Genomic DNA, 24,942 nt, shown 5'->3' with positions numbered 1-24,942 from the left:
CTGCCTGCTCCTTAAAAGTGAAGGGCAGCATTTCCACCCAAAAGACCCCACACTTGTGGATTAGGGGTGGAGATAAATGCTGCCCTTTACTTTTAAAGAGCAGGCCAAGGGGGTATCTTTGATCTTAGCAATATGGTGCTTAGATCAGAGATGCCTGTAGCTGTCCTATGCTTCACAGTATGATTGGCAGGGGGCATGATTGGCCCCAAACAGCCTTGCACACAAAACCGAGAAGCCTGGAAGGTTGCCGGTTCCTCATTGCTGATATACTGAATGCTAGCATCATGAACTGCTCACCTTCCCTCCATATGGTGAGCTGCATAACTGCAGCCTCTCAAGAAAGGACCTTCCTGACCTAGCCTAATTCCATTGACTCAGAATAGCCATTGGCTCATCCAGAGTAGCAAACAGTATGGGAGCAACAGAGATCTATCCTATTTTGTTTTTCTAGTATCACAGTCCTTTCCCGTCTTCTGGTTTTACCTCTGATTCCAATAGCTCTTCAGTCCTGACTCCTGGCTTATTCTCTGTTATTGTTGATGCTGCTGCTGCTGCCACCCACTTTTCACCAGCAGGTCCCAAGGCAGGTTGCATTTTAAAACTCCGTATTAAAAACAATTTACTGTCTGTCAGGTGTGCGTGCAGGAGCCAGGCCCTGTGACCAATAGGACTTTGCAGGACTGGGGCCTTCCTAAGTTTGTTCTCAAGAGGCAAGGCGTGGCCACACAGGTGAGGCCGATTGGTAACTCACAGCACCTGGTGGCAAGAGCTGGGAAGGGATATAAGGTCAGCATTTTCCCTTTGGCTTTTTGCCACAGCAACATGTTCCCTGTCTTGCTGCGTTTGGCTTCTTGATCCTTCTTGATCCTCGGACCCCTGACTTCATGACTCCTTGCTTCTTGATCCTCAGACCCTTTACTTCATGACTCCTTGCTTCTTGACACCCGGCTCTCTGACCCTCGGACTCTTTGCTTCCTGACTCCTGGCTTCTGGACCCCCGTTCCTGCTCCCACCTTGCCATCTTGCCCCCGGTCCTGACGTTCCCTGCCGGGACTTTGTTTGCCCGTGAACCAGACCTTGACTGAGTCACAGAAATAGGGTGGGTCCTGAAAGCACACATTTCAGGTATCAAGTGCCAGGGTAAAGAGGTGTGTCTTCAGCATCGGCTGAAAGTTGTATATAGCAAAGGTGCCAGATGCAGCTCTGTGATGAGGGAATGCCACAACTTGGGGGCTGCCACAGAGAATGCCCTCTCTCAGGCCACCACCATCCCCAAACTTCTGAGGGCAGCAGAACTACCAAGAGGGCTCCTTCTCAACACCTGAGTGAGTTAAGGGAAGAAGGGAGGTCTTTTCTTTCAGACAACCAAGTGGATGGGAGAGAACAAATGAGGGATAATGTTGCCCCACCCTGGTTGTACCGTATTTTTCGCTCTATTGGACGCACCGGACCACAGGATGCACCTAGTTTTTAGAGGGGGAAATCAAGGGAAAAAATATTATCCCCCCCCCCAGCCCCAAAGAGCAACGGACAGGCTGCACGCAGCCTGTCCACTTCTCCCAGAGCTTCCCCCAGCCCCAAAGAGCAAAGAAGCCAAGACAGCGCGCGGGATCCATAGCCGCGCAACTTCTCCAGCCAGGAGCTAAACCTCTCCAGTGCAGCTAAAGAAGAAGACAAGGCAGCAAGCGCGATCCATCCCGCTCACTGCCTTGGCTTCTTCTTTAGCCTTGCGCAGCATCTTTAGTCTTGCGCAATGGGATGGATTGCGCCCGCTGTCCACCGGGGCTGGACTAGATGACTCCTGGGGTTCCCTTCCAACCCTGCAATTCTATGACCTCGGAAGGTGTTTGGGGTCTCCACCACTGGAGGCTTTTAAGCAGCGGTTGGGGGACCATCTGCCTGGCGTTCTTTAGCTGTGATTCCTACATTGTGAGGGGGCTGGGCTAGATGACCCTTGGGTGGCCCTCCCAACTCTATACAGTCCTACAGTTCTGCGGCAGGAGATCCACAGCCACTTCACACAATGCCCACTCCCAATTTTCATTGGAGAGACATGTGGCTTCAGTGTCTAGGTAGGTACCCCCCTACCTGCCACACTTCCCCCACCCCACTTAAGCTGAGGGAATTCCTGCCCAGAGAAGCTCCCAGCAATCACGGAGGAGGAATCCGCTGCAGCCGTGAGCAGCGGAGGATCCATGGTCCCCTTCCTTCTCTCCTCCGTAGTTGCTTTGAAGGAGGAAAGTGGGAGAGGAGCTGCTTACACGAGTGTAAGCTGCTCCCCTCCCACTTTGCTGCTTCAAAGGGAGCCCGGGACGAGGGAATCTGCTGCAGCCTCGAGCAGCGAAGAGGATCCATGGGTCCCCTCCTTCCCTCCTCCGTGGTTGCTTTGAAGCAGGAAAGTGGGAGAGGAGCTGCTTACACGAGTGTAAACTGCCCCCCTCCCACTTTCCTGCTTCAAAGCAATCACGGAGGGGGGAATCTGCTGAAGCCTCCAGCAGAGGAGGATCCATGGTCCTCTTCCTTCCCTCCTCCGTAGTTGCTTTGAAGGAGGAAAGTGGGAGAGGAGCTGCTTACACGAGTGTAAGCTGCTCCCCTCCCACTTTCCTGCTTCAAAGCAATCACGGAGGGGGGAATCTGCTGAAGCCTCCAGCAGCGGAGGATCCATGGTCCCCTTCCTTCCCTCCCCCGTAGTTGCTTTGAAGGAGGAAAGTGGGAGAGGAGCTGCTTACACGAGTGTAAGCTGCTCCCCTCCCACATTGCCACTTCAAAGGGAGCCCGGGAGGAGGGAATCTGCTGCAGCTTCCCCCACCTCCCGCAGAAGCCGAACGCTCTTTAAAGGGGCTGTGCGGCTTCTCCTGGCTTTTCTGGGAGGTGGGGGGATTCCCCCACCTCGTAGAAAAGCCCGCAGGAGCCGCACAGCCTTTAAAAAGGGTGCCGCTCTTGGGGGCTTTTCCCCCAGGAGGGAGAAGGGACTGCTGCAGCCAGTCAGTCCCTTCTCCCTCCTGGAGAAAAGCCCGCAAGAGCGCACGAAGCTTGTGTGCGGCTCTTGAGGGCTTTTCCCGCCTGCCTCCCCCCTGCATTCGCTCCATAGGACGCACACACATTTTCCCTTGCTTTTTAGGAGGGGAAAAGTGCGTCCTATGGTGCGAAAAATACGGTAAGTTCCCAGAAAGATTGGACTAGTTATTGTTGGATGCAGATCATGGGACTGGATGGCAATAAGTGTCTTACCCAAGATAGCAAAATAGATACAGTGGTACCTTGGGTTCTGGAGGTCTGTTCTGGAGGTCTGTTTTTAACCTGAAACTGTTCATAACCTGAAGCACCACTTTAGCTAATTGGGCCTCCTGCTACCACCGCGCTGCTGGCGTGCAATTTCTGTTCTCACCTTGAAGCAAAGTTCTTAACCCGAGGTACTATTTCTGGATTAGCGGAGCCTGTAACCTGAAGCGTATGTAACTCGAGGTACCACTGTATAAGGTAGAGCCCAAAACAGCAGCCCCCTCCAATCAATTCCCTTTTTGTGTGTAATTTACTCACAGACACTCATTTCTCTCGTAGATCCCTCCCACAAAATAAATCCCATTTACTTGACTCATTTTAAAGCCCCCTTGAATCATCTCACTCCCTGTAAAATAATTTATGAAAAACAAACATGTATTAGCTATATCTTTACATTAGGGATAAAGGGGATAAAGAAAAAATGACTACCACATAATTCTCCACCCTTGTCCCACAGTTTATTTCTGTTCAGCATAACTGGTGTCACCCAGCGTTTATGGTGGTTTTAGTTTTCAAGGTGTTTTAATTGGCATGAGGGTCACTGTGTACGCCTGTTGGTCGGTATGCATTAAAATAATAGATTTAATTCTACTTCATTTATTTCAATTCTGAACTGCTGCACAGGATGTTATTTGTAATAAAGTTGTGTTTGCATTCAGTTCTGTACTACTAGGTTTGAAAAATGTATTCATTTATTTATTATTAAAACAAGCTCATTTTTGTGGGAAAAGATAATTACAAGGAAAGATGTCTCATTAAGCACAACTATTTCTAAAGTAAGATATATATTTTTATATTAGTCAAGTATGAGGCTTTTTATGAATTTCATTTGCCATCTATATATCCAGGGATCTTTGATCCTAATGCTTTTAATGATATTTATTGCCATATCCGCATAGCAACATATTATTAAAGCATGAATTAATAAATTAGGAAGCCCTGTTTTAAGTTTGAGTTTATTGAGGCAGAATACAATTTAGAAATGCTTAGTTACAAAAGGAAGCAATAGTACCTATGCCATTAAATGAAAGTTGAAGAATTTGCATTTGCTGGGAACATTTATGTCAAGAAGGAATAGCACAGCATTTTAGATACTGGAACACTAGCACTCAGCTGGCAGGTTCAATGATGAAGCAGTTGCTAGTGTTACACAGACTTGGAGTCAGATAATTAATAAATATGCTCCTTCTGTGAATATTCAGAAAAACAAGCTGAGAGAGTAGACTTGCCACAGATGTGAGCAAAACTTCCTAAATATAAAGAACAAGTAGGATCTGCAACAAAAGGATATTGTGCATCCCCAAGACTGAGTCAGTTCTGGGGTCTAGCTGGACAGGCATGTCTCTTCCAGATCACTGTAATAAGCTTTGAAGTGCTTAATCAATACAATTCCTTCACTCTTCCCATTTTCCAGCTTTCTTTTCCAACATGACTCCGTTTAGCAACCTCAGTCCACGTTGAGCCATAAGTTCCTCCCCTCCTTTAATTACTTTAAAAAAAAATAAAAATCCAAACATCTGCATATCTCAGAAGTCCCCTGAGCATGGCCAGAGTGGTTTAACCATCATTTCTTCAGTCTGTGAATTGTGGCTCTGTGAGGGGAATAGATATTTCCTAACAAAATGCACTTCCCAGGATTCTTTGGGGAAAGGGGAAGCCATTACGGTTAAAGTGGTACAACACTGTAAGAAGCATCTTAAATGTAAATGAAAGCTGCAAATGTGGTCTTTGAGTGGTGTCTAAGTTTTACTCCGAGAAGACCCATTGAAATTAATGGACCTTACATAGGCATGTTTATTAATTTCAGTAGATTTACTCTGAGTCAGTATATAAGAAGTAGCCGCTGAGGTGACTTCCAGATATTGCTGGTCTACAGCTCCTATCATCCTTGACCACTGGCCATGCTGGGGCTGATGGGACATAGGAGTCCAAGGACACGTGAAGGGCACCACATGGCCTATTCTAGATAGATAGATAGATGATAGAATAATAACAAACTCAGGTGGATCAAGCAAACCAGGACCACCCACATCTGAAGTAACAATTTCTTACACAGAGTAGTATTCAACAATTGTTGAATGTGATCTGCAGTCTTGGGCTCTATGTTATCCAAACAAGTAACTTGAGTTCTACATTTGCCCACTTGAAGCGATTCTGTAGAGTTCAAAAGATGAAGGTGAAATAAGAGGATGCTGACCGTTGGTAGAATCAGTTGGGAACCAAGAGCTGGTGCTAGGTCTGCTGAAAAGCTCATGTAGTTGTGAGGAAAGAGCGATGTGGAAATCCTTTACAACTGGAATGTGAACCTGTTACCCTCCCAGACATTGTTGGGCTGGAAGTCTACCAGCCATGGGCATTGATCATGCTGGCCTGGGGCTAATGGCAGCTAGAGATCAACAACCTCTGGAGGGCCAGAGGTTGTTCATCTCTGCTATAAAATGGGAAACATCAGCTGACATTACCAAGTGTCTACCTCTAACATATATTTTTTTTTGGGGGGGGGGGGGACCAGAGGTAACATAGGTGGGGTGGGGCGGGGTTGAGGATTTCTATTTTGAAGACATGTGAGTAGAATGCATTGCTTATCTTGAACATAATACAGCAGCCTTTCAGATATTTCATTATTATACTCTTTAATACTGAATTGCTAGGTTTGGTATGAATGTAGTGTTGGTGTTCTTAATAAGTCTCACAGACTTGGCATCAGTGAAACTGCACACAGGAATAAAAATAAGAGCTGGGGCAAGGCATTGATTCAGAAGGGATTCATTCCATTCAGTGAAGTGAATATGCAGAGTCTAAGAATTCCCAACTTACCTTGTAGGTTCCAGGGTGAGTCGAGAGATTATTTATCCTGGAAGCATCAATTCATTGCCTACTATCCACTAAAAAAATCAAAGTGCCCCCTCTTTCACCATAGGTAAGTAGGAATTAATAGAATGTCCTCATTCACTTTATCAAATGGAATGAATCCCCTACTGTCCAAGGATGGTGTTTAAGAGTATTCATATGAGCTTCATTCTGGATTGCACCCAGCATCTGTGAGTTTATAGGTCGGTTTTATTTTTTGTGTATTTAAACTACCATTGAGAAACTTCCTCAGGAGTGCACATACTTCTTAAAGGAAGAAGAAGAAAAGTTACAGGAAGAGAAAAATGACAGAAGGCAGGGTATTGTGACAATAAACCAGAGGGGGAGCAAAACCATCCCACCAGAAACAGCCTTTCCTGTCATTCATAACTAAGTATTGCCTCTGGAAAGGTCAGTCAAGGCATTGCTAAATGACAAAAGTGATAGAAATAGGCCCATCTGACCAAAGGTAAGAAAGAAAGAAAGAAAGAGAAAAGGAAGGAAGGAGAGGAGCAAAGAAGAAAGATCAATGTGAGGGTTTTGGTTTTTTTTGTCTTTTGCCTCTATGCTTGGCTTTTTGAATGTACCCTGCCAAGGAATGGCCACTTCCATCAAATATACAGTTTTGTTTTCACCTGTTACAATAACTTCACTGCCTTTTAGTATATTTTTATATGATTATTACATATCGGATAAGCTAGGCAAGAAAACATAAGAAGAGCATATTTGGGCAGTGAAAAGAAGCAAATATTTGTAGAATGGGGTAATAGGTTTAAACTGTGGAGAGAAATGAGGCAAGTATTATGATTTTAAAACAGCAAAAAAGAAAAAATGGGGCCGAAATAATAAGTTGAGTTGCTTTTAATGTTTTCATTCCACACATATTCAAATATGGCTGCTTTGAGTACGTCCTTGCAAGAAGTATTAACAGTTTTTCACGAAGGTACGTTTCCTTCTAAATGATTTGCCTTCGGTTTTGATTCCATTTATGATCAAAATGGGCAGCAGTGCAGAGGCACAGATCCAGCATCTCATTTGGATAAGGATGGCACATCCCTCCTGCTTTTAATCCCAAGGACCGGGTGAAGATGTTGCCAGTAACATTTTGCTCCTCGCCCCATGGATTGCACAGATAGATAGGACAGTGTTTCCTGCTTTGATTTCCTGCATTTGACTTCGCCCATAGCCAGTAGAGGCTGAGTTCTTAATTTTATTTTAATCCGAGGCAGCATTTTTAAATATATTTCAGCTTCTTCTTCTTCTTCTTTTTTAAAAAAGGGAAAGAACACTGCATAAACAAACAGAAAACAGCAGGACAAGTGTTGTGACCTTCTAGCGAAAAACTGTATGGCGTGCATAAAAGCCCACTGCATTAGACAAGGAGAAAGGGGGAGGGAGAAGGAAGTGGGTAATTATTTGAAGCAGTGCTCTTACTGTTGTTGGAATGAGACAGACTAACAGTGGCAGCAGTCATTTTGCTGAATCAAAGTCCATGTTAGTCGCATTATACACTGCCACAAAAGGTTGTTAAGGCTGGTATTAGCATGTACCACTGAGGACATTGGAAGGACTCGATCTGTCACACTAAATCGCCTTCTTGCCCTCAACCATTGAAGTCTCCAGCTCCTCTGACATGTTCTTTCATTAATGGCCTGGCCTTGACAACTGATCCTAATTGCCTCTGAACCACACTTCATGTATTATTGGTGTCTGCCTGCCCTGCTTCATGTCAACAAGCTGCAGCATGCGCAGGGTGTACCCGGTGCCTTTTCTGAAAGGGTGCTCACATAGTCATTTACCTCTGAGGGTTTGAGCCTCACTGGGAATGAAGTACAAAGCTAAAGATCTCCCTGTCTCTTCTTACTAATACTTCAATGTGGCTCTCTGCTATGTATTTATTAGGCATGTACAAAGACTCAGTAACACATCAAACCGATTACGCAAGATTCCCTTTAAAGCCTGGCATGCAAATGCTAAATCAAAAGTTGCCCATATTTGAGCTGCTGCTTCAAGTCCGTGTCTTGAAAGCTTGCTCACCTAGAGAGGAAGTATGAGTTGTGCTTCGTTATTCGGAAGAAGTCCTTGAGCTCAGATTTAAAGTAGCAGCCCAAGAGGAATCATATCTGTGGCATTCAGAACAAACCTTCACCATCAGCTGCACTGGCTAATGAATGAGAAATGTTCATTTCTTTCTCGTGGCTTAAAATATTAAGGGCTTCTAATTTTCTATATGCCTTCTTTTACACTACCGAACAAAAAATAAACTCGATATGAAGTTCATTTTTCACCTGGACAAGAGTGTTGCTTGAAATAAAACAGATCACTAATGAAGAAGTAATTAAGAAGTTAGATTGTTTTGTAGAGTTCGGCTGTTTTAGAATTCTGATGATAATAAATCCAGCTTTGTAATAGGGATAGTTTGTTTAAAGAACAGGAAAGTTTTAACCACAATGTAACATTTCTAGGTACGTAAGTTGTTTTGGTGTTTTTGTCTTTATTTCCCGTGTGGCTGTAAGGAAAGATTTTCATTGTTGCTGCTTTCTTATAAAAATTATGTTGCACATTTCTCTCTCTCTCTCTATATATATATATACTGTATATATATTTGTGTATGTGTGTGTATATATATGTGTGTGTGTATACAAACAGTGTTATTTCAGTCTTTCTGTCCCAACAAACCATTTCTTCTCTCACCCACCTCCAGCTGAGGGTGCATTTAAGGCATGCAAGTTCTGCCAGTGATTATGTTGCTAATGATTTAAAAATAAATAATAAAATTCCCCTGATCTTTGGTTCTAGGTATATTTTAGTCTAATCTGGCCGGTAACATTCATGCCACTAACATCATAATCATGGTTATTGCTGCAAATTGTTTCATTTTTGAGTTTTAATGTTATAAGTAAATTATGCCATGGGATAAAATATATGTATCTCTGGGAATTAAATATGTTTGTTTCTGCTAGATGGGATTCGAATATGATGTCTGACCAGCTTCTTTTGTGTAGTAATACTGCCACCTTCTGAATCGACGAGGAATTGGCTGAGGCTCATGTTTTCTTGGAGACTTTTTTCAAGAAATGCCTTGCAGGTTGACTGTTTGCTTTGAGCCAGCAGCATAACATCCCAAAGTCAAAAGTGTTTGAGACTGGAAATCGCCTGAATCCTATCATTGAAATGATTGCTTCAAAAGCCACTATGGGAGACGGTTTAACTTATCAGCAAAGCTGCATTCCCAATGTGACAGCCTGACAGCCTAGGAGAAGTCAGCAGGAAGACTCGGTGGGCAACATTTGTTTCAGAATACTGTTCTAAAAATAAAATACCCTTTAACTCCGAGACCACAGCATAATCCTTGGCGATATTTTATTATGTGCTGAAGCAACAACAAAAAGGACCACATGGATCCTGAATTAATTCTGAGCAGGAAATTCAATAGCAGAAAAGGTTGGATGGTGGTTGTAGGGCAGAGGTGGCCACAGCTGGGATTAGAAGATGGGGGGTGGGTGGGTTTGCAAACATTCTTTCACCATCATTCAATCAGACAACGTGCCCTTCAGCGGAACAGCAAACCCTCCCGATTCTCTCGAATTAGGAAGATTAGCATGAAGCGCATAATGCAGGATGATGGAATTTGTCATAATTTGCATTGTCCTGGAAAGATTCGGTTTGATAGAGCAATGCGTCTCAGAGCATGTCATGTCCCACGGGCAGGTCATGGAGGAAGCTTGGCAGAAATAATTTTGTGATATGTGCATCAGTTGTAAATGCCTCACAACCAATTTGTCACACACACACACAAGTGGAGGTCAGAGGAGTTGAAAGAGGTGGGCATTTGCCCAACACGTAGAGAAGTTTGACTTCAGGATGATAAACCCAAAGTGTGGCACTGTAAACAATTTTGATGTCGACGGTTTGTACATGCGTAATATACACAAATGCACTCTACGCATTTGGCTAGATGCCTTCCATATGCCTTCCTTGTGCAATGTGAAAGGTTTTTATTAAAATGAGCCTTTTGAATTTTTGTGCGTGTGTGAGAGAGAAGCACTTGATTTACTGTGCGTTATTATTGTGCCATTTATTTCTTGCAGAAATTACTAGATATATGCACATCAGGAGGGCTTTTCTGAGCGATTGCTCCTGACCTTGATAATGTTCCCAAACTGCAGATCGAAAAGGATCATCAGCATGTACTTGACAAAACGGACATGACAGTGTTACTTATCTGCTGCGGCATTTCTGAAAATGGGCACGTAGAATTCAGACAGGCAAGGGGAGCATGTTTATTTACAGTAGTATAGCAAGGAAGAAAAGGTCCAATGTTGTCAATTGACTATTGTTTGTTTATGGACCAGCTGACGATGATGCCGCTATCTTTGATATTTAGAAATTTCTTCTACCCAATAGCATTGCAACTAGTCTTCATGGGTTGTTGTTTACCATTTCAATATCTGCTGCTTCTTCGGGATGATATTTAGTGATGTTTCCTTTATTTGTCTGTCTTCATACACTTCAAACAAAAGATTAATGTTGGCGGCTCACTAACACTGATCTTTTGTGACAGTTGAGCATTTGCAATTTGAAGGGCTAATACAAAAAAAAAAAAATAGAAATAAAAAGGAGGGAAATGAACGTAATAGCTTTTAAAACACAAATTCCTAAATCGTGGGATTCAGTGTTTCTTGTCAGTTTAAAAAGGATGGCTGTTCTGTCTTTTCTTTTCTTTTCTTTTTTTGGTACGGATATAATTGTAGTATTCAGTTTCTTTAAAAACCCAATTACCTTAGGGCACAACTCAAGATGAATAAATCTTTCAACACACTGTATCTGGGAACATGATACATGAGAAACTAATAATGCCGTGCCATTAGAACTAGATCAAGAAGAACTATGTAAAGTTTTTGTTAGCTTGTTATTTATTAGATTGTGCACCATAGAAGTGGACTTTAATAATGTTCAGGCCATTATAAATCAATTTTTGTTTGCAAAGTAGCCCTCACAATAGACTTTTTATAAAATGCTAATATTGATTCTATCTTTATCAACAGTATAGTTTTCATTTATGTTGGGAAAACTTATAGGCTTGAGGGAGATGTGAATTGTGTGGCAGTACTCCAGAATAAATATTATTTTAGTAAAAGTCTCAAGTTAACATACTTTCATACGTGTGTGAAACATTAAAATTAGGTTGTGACATTTATTTCTGGTTAATCATATATGCTCTAATAATGTGCTATGAGCCATAGATTACACAAAACAATGTGTTTTGAACTTCAGATTACATAATTATTATTTTTTCTTAGAAAAAAAGTATTAAGTTTTTTTTAAGGTAGAACCAAAAAGCCTGTAACTTCTAACACCTGTTGCATTTCTAGTCAAAAGAAGTACATACTAACATCTATTCACATTGCATTTTTTGCTTCCACACTGAAGCTGCAGGAGGTTCTTAAGCATTTTAAATTAATAAGCACAGTGTTACTTGACAGATGAAACCCAGAGCCGTGTAACGTTGTATCATAATAGCAGTGCAGGTACAAATCTGTCTGTCTGTCTGTCTATTAATCAATAGAATTGGCCACAAAGACCCTTGGCTGCAGAATAATTTGGATTTCAGCATTATTTAACCATTATCTTCCAGAATATATTTTTTGTCTGAATAAGCACTGTGATAAAAACACATTGGAACATTGTGGTTTGGGATGAAGAGGGGTAACAGGACTCCAACCCACATTTTTTCTCCATAAGATAGGTATAATATGGACCTGCATTACAAGTTTGACAATGAATGAAGTGATTATGCAGCTGTTGCAAACTAAAAGTGCTGTTCACATGATGAATGTACTGTATATTCCTTCCAGTACAAACTCTGCAGAAAATAGAAGAGGATGGAAAGCTATGGAATGAAAAAAAAATCTCTGTGCATTTTCTCATGCTAAAAAGCCATAGTGTTTTAGATCAGTGCCTTTTCCGATAAACCTCCAGTCAGTGAAAATATAACTATATTTTCATTACATATTTGTAATACCAAAAGAAATTTGGGTGCATGATATAATCAGTCAGTCACAGCATGTGATCAATGAATTATTTAATCAACTTCCATTGATGCTTAGTTGCATTTCCTGTCTTAATGACTCAGGATACTTATGTTTTATTTCTTTGAAATTGTGTACTAGTTCTGTGTTAGCTAGAAAAATAACAGCATGTACTTTTGTGTTAAAAGACATTACATCTGTTTGTACTTTTGCTTAAACATTGCATTTGTGTATTTGCCAGTTTCTGTGTACTTCTGAAAAGTTTCCCCCGCAAGCTTTGTATTTCACAGTTGAGCTGCCCTTACTTAAGGCCAGATACTTAACCATTAGTTCTAAGTGGTTCCAATTTTGTGGATGCTTCAGGCTCACAGGGGAAGCAAGCAACGTCCAGTTACAAGTCCAAGTCAAGTAGGGAGGGTACAGGACCTTGGACAGCTGCAAGAGAAGTTGTCTTTTCAGCAAGCTAGAACCAACTGCAGGATTATATGGGAATTGATGCTTTTGAATTATGGTGCTGGAGGAGACTCTTGAGAGTCCCATGGACTGCAAGAAGATCAAACCTATCCATTCTGAAGGAAATCAGCCCCGAGTGCTCACTGGAAGGACAGATCCTGAAGCTGAGGCTCAATACTTTGGCCACCTCATGAGAAGAGAAGACTCCCTGGAAAAGACCCTGATGTTGGGAAAGATGGAGAGCGCACAAGGAGAAGGGGACGACAGAGGACGAGATGGTTGGACAGTGTTCTTGAAGCTACGAACATGAGTTTGACCAAACTGTGGGAGGCAGTGGAAGACAGGAGTGCCTGGCGTGCTCTGGTCCATGGGGTCACGAAGAGTCGGACACGACTAAACAACAACAACAAGGTGAACTTTTGTAGACTCTGCCTCCCTGGAGGAGCTGGCTGACTAGTTAAAAGACCATGGCCTTATCTGGTAGCCATTGGCACCTGTGAAACGTGAAAAACAGACACAGAAGAGGACTCTTTATGAGTCAGAGAATGGTTGCAGGGCTATGTAACCTGAACGTCATCATTATCCCAGTCATCCACCATGCATTGCACTGTCTCTAGGTCATGAGTCAGGACAAGTGTGCTGTTTGTGTTCCCATCACACATTCAGTGCAAACTCCGATGGGGTGTGTGTGCATATTTGTATCTTCCAAAAGCCCTTGACAAAAATTGCCAACCGGCCCAAGTTCCTCCTCGCATGCTAGAAATGTTTGTGCCCTTTACCTCAGTGGGTGGCCAACCTATGACCTCTGTTGACTCCCCAACCCCCATTATCCCTGGGTCATGCTGGTTTGGGCTGATGGGAGCTAGAGTCCCAACAACAATGTTTGATCATCTGTTTGCCACCTTGGGCTCCTCTTGGGATGAAGGTTGGGATATAAATTTAATAAATAACAATAAGAACACCTGGAGATCACAGGTTAGCAACCCCTGCTCTACCACCATATACACAAGGTCTCATTTCTGCATCACCACCTTATGATGGTGGAATGCCCACCCATCGTCTTTCCATTATCATGCAAAAAACCAAACAAACACTCAAGTCATGATAGTGAAAACAGGCTTCAAATTTGTCACCAAAGCCTCTTATGAAAATATAGCAATTGGGAGAAATTTTCTATGAGTGGATACCCTTGTAGGAAAGCCGCCTAGCCTGCTTTAAAGAGAGACAAACTGATACTCTTACAAATAGATCTATCCATGAGGAATGTGGCCTGGCCTACTGTTCAACATTGTAGGCTGCAAAGATGTCCTGTGAATAAATCTGATTCTGAAAGAGTCAGCCAGCCCATTATAAAAAGCAGCAGGTTAGTCTCTGCAGCCAGGGTCATAATTCACCCTTGGAGGAAGACCAAAAAATAAAAAATAAAATTTAGCAAGGGACAACTATGTCTAGTAGATAAAGATCACATGTACCTTCTTATCTTTTCTAAATGCTGAAGTTGAAAGCTCATGAATTTGAGTAGTGTAATAAAAAAACAAAAGGCAACATGCCAATCGTTCCAGCTTACAAAACCAGAGATTTGCCAAAAGCAAAAGTCCAGGGACAATGCTTGCATGCTGTGGCAGAAGGATAATAAAGTATTATGTTGTATGTCAAAACATATTCGGTTGTTCATTTCTGCCCCTTCCTTACTGGCTAAAGACTTAGAAACAGTCTTTTTGATCCCCTCCTACCTGTGTGCAGCAACTGGAGAACTTCTCCACCTATTTATTTTAGGTACCTGAATTGAATTCTGTGTTCCCATAAGACTTCAGCTGAACATGAAGTAGTTATTAGGAGTGTGAGTGGGCCCCAAGATTCACTCTGTATCTGCATATGGAAGCTTAAGCTGAGATTCCTGCAGTGCCAGGAGCTGAACTAGATGACCCTTGAGGTCCCTTACAACTTTATGATTCTGTGTGCATTTTCTTTATATAAAAAAATCCAGTGTTTGAGACGCACTGGCTCTCTCCATTTAGATCTGTGTTTCAGGTTGTGAGTCACTCTGCTGAAGCTCTGTCTTCTCCATTCACTATTATGAGGAATCTAAAAACAGCTATTATTGTTTCCCCCTTTTGACCAAAGTGAATGAAATGCACAGGAGCTCCTCCAAAATCAATAAAGCCTGCCAAATTGCAGGTAAATAGGTCCAGGGACTTTTGTGGGGGGAGTAAAAGGAAATCACCTTCTTCTATAATTCATATAAGTTTCATATTTTTGAGGTGGAGGGGCTGGGTTTTCTCTTGCTGTTTCATACCTTAAAATAATTAAGAAGTGGCTAAGTGGAGTGTATTCTTGCTTAGACATTTTTAAAACTTCACAGCTTCACACCAGCCTTCTCCTTTTGGTGGTTGGTTATGTCTTCTAAGTGTAATACTTTCTCTACAGAGTTTTGAAGAGCTCTCAAGATTTTTGCTGAAGGGGAGCAGTGTAGCTGAAATCAGGCTTTTGATTTTAAAAGAAAATTATCCACTGCTGTGCTTTAACAAGAGTTGCGGAAGCAGACTGCAGAATCTTATTATTTGTTACCCTTGCACAAAGCTTGTCCTGCTGGTTTTGGTATCTGAAGTTGTTGAGCCGTTAGAACTTGATGTTGAATTGGTGTCTCACCTCCCTCTCCCCCCCCCCCTGCTAAGTTTTAAGAATGGTTGGTACTTTTGGAGGGGTGGGGGCTCCGGAAGTTCTTGAACAAGAGACAAAGCCGTCCATGTGGGTGAAATGGCAAAACACGTCAAATAAGAAGAGCACAGTCTACTAGGATATTTTGTCGTGATCGTTCTCTAGAAATGTCAAACAGCACATTTTAACAGTCCTGCTTCGCTGTGCTCCAGAATTGCATTGCCATGTGCGTAACTCACACCAAAGAACTGAGAGAAGTTTCTCACGTCCTGGAAAATCAAGTACTATTTTTTACCCTTTTAAATGGTGTGCGCCCAAATGATCTACCATAATTTGATATACCGATTCAGGAACTAGTGATTTTGACAGGCAGTTGAAATACAAATTAGTTTATAGGTGTAGCTGTGCCAGTTTTCTGGTTTTTGCATGCAGGCGTTGGGAAAACCTTTTTTGGAGGGTGAGCTTTTATTGTTAGCCTGTTACATGGTTAATGTCTGAAGTGCCTCTTAATGTACAGATGTGTTAACAGTCTAATAAGTCTGGAGTTAATGTCACACAATAAAGTCTATTTTGAATGTGCTTATTCTCTCCACCCCTCCCCTTTTGAACTCACTTGGAATCTCATAGATGCTAATGAAGCAATAAAGTGGGAGTTTTAACAGAGATTGAATGTTAAATAAAAGCATTCAAAAAGAACAATATCCTGTAAGAGTCCTATTTCAGTGCGGCATGGCCTTCCTCTCTAAACTACGTTCTGCTCTTGACCAGTTTATCTGTATGAGTGTATGAGTATATGACCCTGTCAGCTCAAAAAGAGCTGCAGAGATTTGATGATGCAATAACTAGCTATCCCATAACTTACAGCAAATGAGATCTCAAGAATGCTTAAGATTGTGGAGAAACGCTGTCCTGCTTTTGCAAGGTTTTCCTTTCGATACGCTCTTGCATATTTGATACATTTTCCTTACTGGTTAGTACCCAGAGATGTATATATGCTATCACACAATTGATCTTGGTTTTGTTTGGAGAATGCTGTTTGTCCAAATGATACTGTGTAATCTAATACTGGGCATCTAGTTTTCAATCAAAGGATGTTGATATTTAATTTTCCTTAATGATGGCAACCTTTCAAAACTCATTCTGAGGTTTGAAAGACCCAAGTGGAAGGTTTTTGTGTGTGTGTGGACTTTGGAGGTAATCATTAGCTGTCTTTAATTTTATCCACCAAAATATTCCTTCATTTGCTCCCAATCATTCTTTTCTTTCTCTCATGAAGTATTTAATGGATGTTATAGTAGAGTTAGTTGGAAACTCATTCTAAGGCAGCGTCTTTTTGTCTGAACACAGTGAAACAGCATTGCCTGCATATGCAAACATTATTTTGGCTCTTAAGGTAAAGGTAAAGGGACCCCTGACCATTCGGTCCAGTTGTGACTGACTGGGGTTGCGGCGCTCATCTCGCTTTACTGGCCGAGGGAGCCAGTGTACAGCTTCCGGGTCATGTGGCCAGCTTGACTAAGCCGCTTCTGGCGAACCAGAGCAGCACATGGAAATGCCGTTTACCTTCCTGCCGGAGCGGTACCTATTTATCTACTTGCACTTTGAGGTGCTTTCAAACTGCTAGGTTGGCAGGAGCAGGGACCGAGCAACGGGAGCTCACCCCGTCACGGGGATTCGAACCGCCAATCTTCTGATTGGCAAGTCCTAGGCTCTGTGGTTTAACGTTTAACCCACGCCACCCGCGTCCCTTAGGCTTCAGTAAAACAGTTGTGGAATTTTCACCCTATATATTTTTCCGCCTTCCTTTTAGTTTGGCCCTGTGCTGACTTTTGCTTCCTCCCAGCCTTTTCATTGGATCTTACCAGCAATATGCAGCGAAGAAGGAGTTTTTCTCTAATGAATTTCCCTAGGCACATAACAGCATAGAAATTATTGCAAGCCTTTCCTGCTTCTGAGCGTATGTGACCCCTAGGTTGGTTGCTGAGCATGGATTTCAATGAAGATAGTGTTAGTGGGGGAGAATAGGAACACAGCTGAAGTGTGTGAAAGACAGTGGGTGAGTGCTTATAAATACAAGTGTGTGCAAAAGTACATGTGTTTCTGAAGAGTGATATTGTTCAGGAAAATGGACATCACATGTCCCTCCTTCCATCTTTCCTTTCCATAGGTTCAGATGCCGTAATGGGTAGAATAGGTTTTTAAATATTTATCAGTAATGCTGTATGGTGCCTTCAAACAGAAGACCATTCTCTGTAAGTTGGGGCACATGGAGTGGTATTCAGCTACAGGGTCACATCAACCCAAATATTTTCATTTGCACAGCAGGTCTTTCATCCCTTTCCTCCTCCTTTGTGTGCCATACGTCCTCCTCAAATCTGCTCCAGGGGGTTGGGGAAACCTCTAGAACAGATTTAGAGGGTTCATGGGTGAGGAGAGGGGGAGAGCATTCTGCTGCGCAAACAGAAATCCTTGTGCTGATGGAACGATCACTTGGCGCCACGTTGGATTCCACCCCCGGCCATCCTGCTTAGCAAACGTCATATAACCTTACTTGTAAACCAGTTCTGAGTGTTCACAGTATTTTAGTTCCATTCTGTGTGAGCTTTGGAAGATGTTAATCCTTTTAAATGTGTTTCTTTAAGTCTGAGTTAGAAGTAAAGGAAATCTCATGCATTTCCCCTCAAATTTTCAGCATAAAATGCAATGAATGGTAGGTCGTAAATATGTAATTAGAGCCCATGGCAGGGTGGTTTTGCAATCAAAGCAGAGCTGGAACTGTGTTTTGATGTGAACAGAACTCGGGAGAAAACTTTAAAAAGAGTGTGACAATTCGGAGCCATTTGGTGAGTGAGATCCAGCTTGGCAGGAAGTAAGCTGGTCAGATAAATAGTGGAGCAGGTAGTGCATTATCAAAGTAGACTCTGAGGAATCAGCCCTGTACTGTGGCAGATGCGAACCACATTCTCAAGTTAAATCTTTAAATTCTTCTAATACTTTGCCAGCCCTTTTGAAATGGGAAAGTGCAGGTTGAAATGTACAATCCTGTAGAGAGCAAAGCAGAAGGCAGATAACTTAGTTATGGATTCTAGCCTTTTTAATATATTTGAACACTCTTAACAGGGATTTCGTTCTTGCAAAGAAGCCAGTGAGACCTTTTGCCCATGTTGTCTGTAGCTACGTTTTGTATATTTTTATATATATTTTGTCTCGAGGAACAGATTTCCCCCTTTATTTTCTACATATTTCTTCCCAGTCGTGGGCAGTAAGGCTATCAATGTTTGCTATTGTGAATATGTTTACAGGCCTTGGCAAAAAGGTGGTATATAAATCCAGTAAAGGTAAAGGTCAAGGACCCCTGGACGGTTAAGTCCAGTCAAAGGTGACTATGAGGTTGTGGCCCTCATCTCGCTTTCAGACCAAAGGAGCCGGTGTTTGTCCACAGACAGCTTTCCGGGTCATGTCGTCAGCATGACTAAACCACTTCTGGCACAACGGGACATAGTGACGGAAACCAGAGCGTACGGAAACGCCGTTTACCTTCCCATCACAGTGGTACCTATTTATCTACTTGCACTGGTGTGCTTTCAAACTGCTAGGTTGGCAGGAACTGGGACAGAGCAACAGGAGCTCACCCCATCATGGGGATTCAAACCGCTGACCTTCTGATCGGCAAGCCCAAGAGGCTCAGTGGTTTAGACCACAGCGCCACCCTCATCTAATAGTACTGGCCATCATGGCTATTTTCTAGCTGCCTTGTAGGGAGGCAGAATGCCTCTGAAAACCAGGTGCTCAGAATCACAAGGAGAGAGAGTGCTGTTGCAGTGCGGTCCTGCTTGCATGCTTCCAGAAGGCATTTAATTGGCCCCTATGAGACCAGGATGTTGAACTAGATGGGCCTTTGCCCCCTGATCCTGCTGCGCTCTGCTTATGGTTGTATTTTCCTTATTCCTTCATGGATAGACTGCCTGGGAAGTGTACGTTAAATAGTAGTTTACCTGAACAAGATAAACAGAATTTAGTTATGATAGGAATGTAGGGATCTACTTGGACACTAAAGTAGGTGTGTATGCTGACACCTTAAATAAGAAGTTGCAGATGCTTCTCCCCATCCCTCTGCCCACACAGATCCACTGTGTATGTATGCATGACTGATGTGTCCTAATATTCAAAATTTGCAACTAGTTGGGTTGGAGATGAGAAAACATGTATACCACCCACCTCAGCACTGTCTCTGCCCCATTCCTGGTGGGGATTTAATTATTATTTATTTAATTTTTATGATTAAAAAACCTATGTTCCACCTAATTAAAATAAAAGAAAGGCAGCTGGGAAATCAAATAACAAAGAGACAAAACCAATAACAATACCCAAATTAAACCCGATCACAAAATCAGGAGGTAAAAACCAAAAAGAGATTTAACAATTTCGTCAAAATAAAACACCAGATTAAGCCAGAAAAAATATTAATCAGCTGAAGACCTTTTTTTCAAAAGCAACACATCATTGTCAGTTATCAAAAGCAATGGTGTCACGACCCTGGAGTCCAGTAGTTGCCTGCTACAGGAACATCCGCTAAGGAGGCAGGCTAGGTTTCTGTCTCTGAGCCTGAAGGTGGTGATCAGGGGGCTTCTTATGCTGAGGCTGGCAGGCAGGAATCCATTGAATTAGGTGCCACAACACCAGGGCCCATAGAACCAGAGCCAGGAGGTGCACCTTTCCATGGGCTTGAGCAACAGAGTGCTTCTCCCACAGTACCTTGTCGTTTGAGCATTGCAGAATGTGCAAGAGGTCATGGAACACAGGAAAAACCCTCTTCAAGCCAGTGGGTTGGCCCTTTAAGAGACTCTAGTTCTCCCCCCCCCCAAAAAAAAAAGGGGGTCTAGGAGAAGTTCAGGAGACATGAGAAGTCTGCAAAACCTGCTCACTCTGTAGTGTTTGTGAGTGAGCTGTGCTGTGCTGCTAAAAGAACATGTTCAGAATCACACAGTTCCATATTTGTAATTTTAATATACCCATTAAAACAGGAATTAAACAAGCATACGACTCCTTGAAATTCCTCTGACTCATTCCATCTGTAGATGAGAACTGCTGCGGAGTTCAGAATTTTAATAATAGTAGTGTTAGTGCGGATGGCAACTGACTGAATGTCCAGAATGAAGGCATGGAATCTGTTTTTCAAAACTTATATTGAGCATTGTTCATCTAATACGGGTTATCAACGTCAGTTGTTTTCTGGCAGACACTTAAAAGGCACGTGAAAGCTTTATTATCTGCCAGTTAACTTTTGCTCTCTGTTTCATATATTTTCAATAAAGAAGGGAATTTTAGTCATGCCAACTGAACTCTGACAAATGTGTGTGCACTTAGATGATAGATGGTTCTTGGTCCCCGGGTGAAAAAAACATAACGAAGTTAGGAAGAGAGAACTGTGTTTTATTTGGTGTTAACATTTTTTACTGATTTGGCAGCCATGTAGTTCTCTTGCAAAGAAGAGGCATTAGAATGTCTGGCGTGAACACTTCACAGTTCTTCCTCTGCCCCCTTCCCCATTTTCAGGCTTTGCCATTTCCCTCATGCAAAAGATTCTGTCAGATCACCTCTTTGTGTTTTAAGAAGTGCTGAAAGACTTACCAGTTAGGTCTCAGTGAACTGAGGCAGCTCCATCTTTCTGTTTAATGTAGAGTAGCAAATTCCAGATAAATATTTTCCAGTAAGTAAAATAATAATAATCATAAAGGGTGGGGGGGTGGGAATGTGCTGGAATTGTTCGATCTGAAGAATTTCAAGCAGAATTAAGATAACTGCTAGCATCTTGAGCTGGATTAGCTGTTTGTGAAAACAAGTTACTTCATTTGAGGGCAAATCACATAACTCCTTGTAGCCTGTTTGCTTGACCCTAAGCTTCTATTTCTTCTGACAGTTCTGTAGTGTAAAACAGTCTTTTTGTGAGCATAAGATACCTGCATGGAGGAACATATTTTTTTATGCACACTTAGGCTAAAATTATTAATAGAGCATATTTTGTTGATATTCATGGAGCTTTCTATCAATATTTGGTACACTTTAAAAAAAAGTATCAGGTAGAGACCATTTCCATTGAACTCCTTAATAAGTATGCTTCAGAGCTCAGCCATGCAATCATAGTTACAGTAGCAAGGAAAATACAGTTGTGTGGGTAAGTAGGTTGTTTTTTTACCATGGTTACACTAAGATGACTTCTTGACACTTAAAAGAGAGCAATTTAATACCTTGAGAAACTACTCGGGGGGGGGGGGCAGGACGTGCAAATGAAACAAAGTACGGTACTTAACAAAAGTTGGTGCCACTCAGTTGACTAGTTCATATGTCACGCTAAACCAAACCATGTAACATAACCTTGGTTACTGCTCATGGTTAACGTGGGCAGCGTTAAACTAAGAACCTGGATTTGGTTGGCATGATAAGCTCGGGGCACCAGCAAAAAGGGAGGAAAGTGGATGTGAGCTTCTTTCCCGGAGCACATGTGTTCACACTAAGCCAAAGTTAGTGAATCAAGCCACTGTTACAGAGCCACTTTACATAATACATTTGTGCAAGTGCTTAGCAGCAGTAATAGCATGTATTTTGATCCAAAGATCACAGTGATATATGGCATCTTCAGGCATTTGGGCCTAAATGAAGAATATGTAGAAGTCCCCCGTCCCCCGCCCCAGTTTGCCATGAACACCAGTTATTGTTGGACTACAACATCATTCCTGTTCACTGACCCTGCTGACTGAGAGTTAGAGGCTAACTACACCAGGAGAGACACAGTCTCCCCCATCCCCGATTTAAAGCATTTATATCCCAGTCGCCACTCAGAAAGGCTCTCAGAATAGCTTACGTATCAGTACAAACAACACAGTCCTTTCTCTCAAACTGAAATCTACAAAAGGCATGGCACAAAAGGGAAAAGGGATGGGGAAGGAAAAAGAAACCGAGGAAAAGAGGGGGTTGCAAAGCAATGTCTGTATTTCAGATTTCAGCCCCCTAAAAAAAATTAAAAATAGCAGTAGTCGTAAGGAAAGTTTGAGAAATGTGAGAATCACCATGAATGTAAGAATATGAATCAAGATCCCCTTCTGTATGAAGGCAACATTTGGGAAATTGGGAATAATCCTTTAAATTCCAGCAAGCGCTAGTTAGAATAAGAGATATCTTAACACTAAAATAAAATGTTAATGTTTTAAATCTTAAGTCTTATTACTTTCAACCCACCAATCCAAGAAGCAATTTCCAGGCTTTAATGTAACTGCAAGTTCAATCTAATTCTGGACAGTGGCACAGCTGAACTAATACCACTCCGCTATCTGTAATAGAAATATAATACCAACAGAGAGAAATAATCACTTCTATTGTTCTACCAATTAATATGTAAAGTGAAAAGCACTGACAAAAATTATAAATCCTTTGCAAAATCTGAAGAGAGTAAATCACTGGGATGATAATACCAAATCATCTTGAAATGCTATTATGGGAGGATTACACATGGTACAAATTAGAGATATTAGCTTTGATAGCTTCCTCAAAGGATAGAATGTCACATGATGGCTACTGGGCACCTTTAGAAAGAAACACAGAGGCTCTAGCTGTTGTATATATGTAAAATGTAATGCCCGGTTCAGGAGAAAATACCTTTCCGTTAGTGTGCTAACAAAGAACAAATCAGGGACACACACGCAGGTGGTGCACGAGCAGTTGTGTCTTTGTGCACCCATGGATCCAAGCCATAAAAAGTTGAAGTTTGGCACACAGGTAGTCCAACACACCCTGACAAGCAGATGCTATAAAATGGAACCCTTTTGTCGTCAAACTTTGAAATTTGCCTTAACAACAGCAGACAGCTCTCTAGCAAAGAGCCAATCAAGGCATAAATGCTACAATTCAAAAAGTTATCAAGCTGCAAGGAGTGGGGAGGGAAATGTTTTGTAGCAGAAGAAATAAATACTAGAATGCAAATTTTATTTATGTACAATGTGTGGCATCTAACTGTGCTGATATGTGACGAACGGAGTTCTGCCCTTCATCTCCTCCCACTATGGCTTGGGAACATAAATAACACTGTCACCCAGAAGAGGAATAAGGTTTGGAGCACGGAGCTGGGTGTGCAAAAATGCCTGTTGTACACTTGCAAGTTGTGAACAACTCCAGCAAAACATGCTGCTGGCAGTAAGAATGCAACCGTGAGCACATTTACTTGAAAACAAACGCTCTCGACGTCATAGCACTTCCAAGTAAACATGCTTAAGAGAGGGATCAAAGTTTAATGTGTGTTTTTCGGCTTCTAATGATAGAAGTATGTTCTCTGTAATTGCAAGAGCTAACATTACGGGTGAAATAGCGTGGGGGGAAATATGTTAAATAACTACTATTGTTAGCAGCACGTGGTCACTTCTACATGTGCCTCTGCATAGGTGACCGATAAATTTTAGTCATACAGTGGTACCTCAGGTTAAGTACTTAATTCGTTCCGGAGGTCCATACTTAACCTGAAACTGTTCTTAACCTGAAGCACCACTTTAGCTAATGGGGCCTCCTGCTGCTGCTGCGCCGGCGGAGCACAATTTCTGTTCTCATCCTGAAGCGAAGTTCTTAACCTGAAGCACTATTTCTGGGTTAGCGGAGTCTGTAACCTGAAGCGTATGTAACCTGAAGTGTATGTAACCCGAGGTACCACTCTACCTAGATATCAGAAGATTTCACTGTCTTGTATCCAAGCCCCACTACACCGATAGTCTGTGGAAAGAATAGAATTGCCCTAGGTTGTAGCCATTGCTTGGGAACTGTTGCAACTGCTCCGTGTAGTTTCAAGGCCTTCATTGGAGCTTGGTTGTTTGTCCTGCTCTGAAAAGGGAAATGGTGTCAGTTTAGTTGGGTTTGTGGATTGCAGCAGTAGTTACTACTTGGGTGCCTAAACTTGTGTCGATAACTTGTAGATATTTTCCATAGTCTACACAAAGATTTTCAAGATAATTAAATGTGGGGAAGTGCATTTCAAATATGCCATGTAGATACTTTGCTTCCTTTTGCTTTGGTATTTATTTGCTGGCCACGAGTGTTTACTTGATATTGAAACACAGGAAGCATAAACTAGTGTTGTTGTTTTTCATTTTGGCTTATTTTTAATGCCATTTACAGATCCTGGAACTAAGGCCAGAAAAATGAATACTACCTTGTCTGTCTGTTCGTAGCGTAGTTATGCAAGTGTGGAGTTATAAACCTTGGCTGCAAACTAAATAGCAAACGGATTTTTCATAAGGCCAAAAATTACTGTGGAAATAATTTCTGAGATGCACAACTTTTCCCACTGCTCTTTTAGAATAACAAAGGAACTAGGTCAGGGAAATTTAGGATATTTTAGAGTACATACAGTATTATATTGTTTGCCAGTACCTAATTTACAATTACAGAGCTCCATGAATATTGAAATGATTCAGCTTCCCATTATAAATGTATGTGGCAGTTTGGTTGTTGATCAGTTTATGAAGTTAATGCAAATGAAACTGTCTTCCTGTCAGCATTTGAAATATATAATGCAGTCATGTTGTATATTCAGGGACAGGCCATTGACAGTCAATTAACAAGTTTGATTGGTATGTCAACTCATTCTTTTGAATTGTTAATAGTATGTTAATAGCATTCATTTCTT

General features: G+C 42.0%; 1 protein-coding gene across 4 annotated transcripts in view; it reads left to right on the top strand.

Moving 5' to 3' along the window:
• DPH6 (diphthamine biosynthesis 6) overlaps window positions 1-24,942 on the top strand; it is a 232,469-nt gene that overhangs the window by 119,954 nt on the left and 87,573 nt on the right. The window contains exon 13 of one of the 4 annotated variants that reach the window (XM_028721678.2): window positions 9,096-14,044. The exons of the other annotated variants lie outside the window; for them this stretch is intronic. Coding sequence (XP_028577511.2) covers window positions 9,096-9,119 — 24 coding nt within the window. The 3' untranslated portion in view covers window positions 9,120-14,044. Of the gene's footprint in view, window positions 1-9,095; window positions 14,045-24,942 lie in introns of those variants that run through there. 4 annotated transcript variants of the gene reach the window in all.

The sequence above is a fragment of the Podarcis muralis genome, chromosome 1 (genome assembly GCF_964188315.1).
Source record: "Podarcis muralis chromosome 1, rPodMur119.hap1.1, whole genome shotgun sequence".
Classification (NCBI taxonomy): Eukaryota; Metazoa; Chordata; class Lepidosauria; order Squamata; family Lacertidae; genus Podarcis; species Podarcis muralis.
This window is presented reverse-complemented; position numbering and strand designations above follow the sequence as displayed.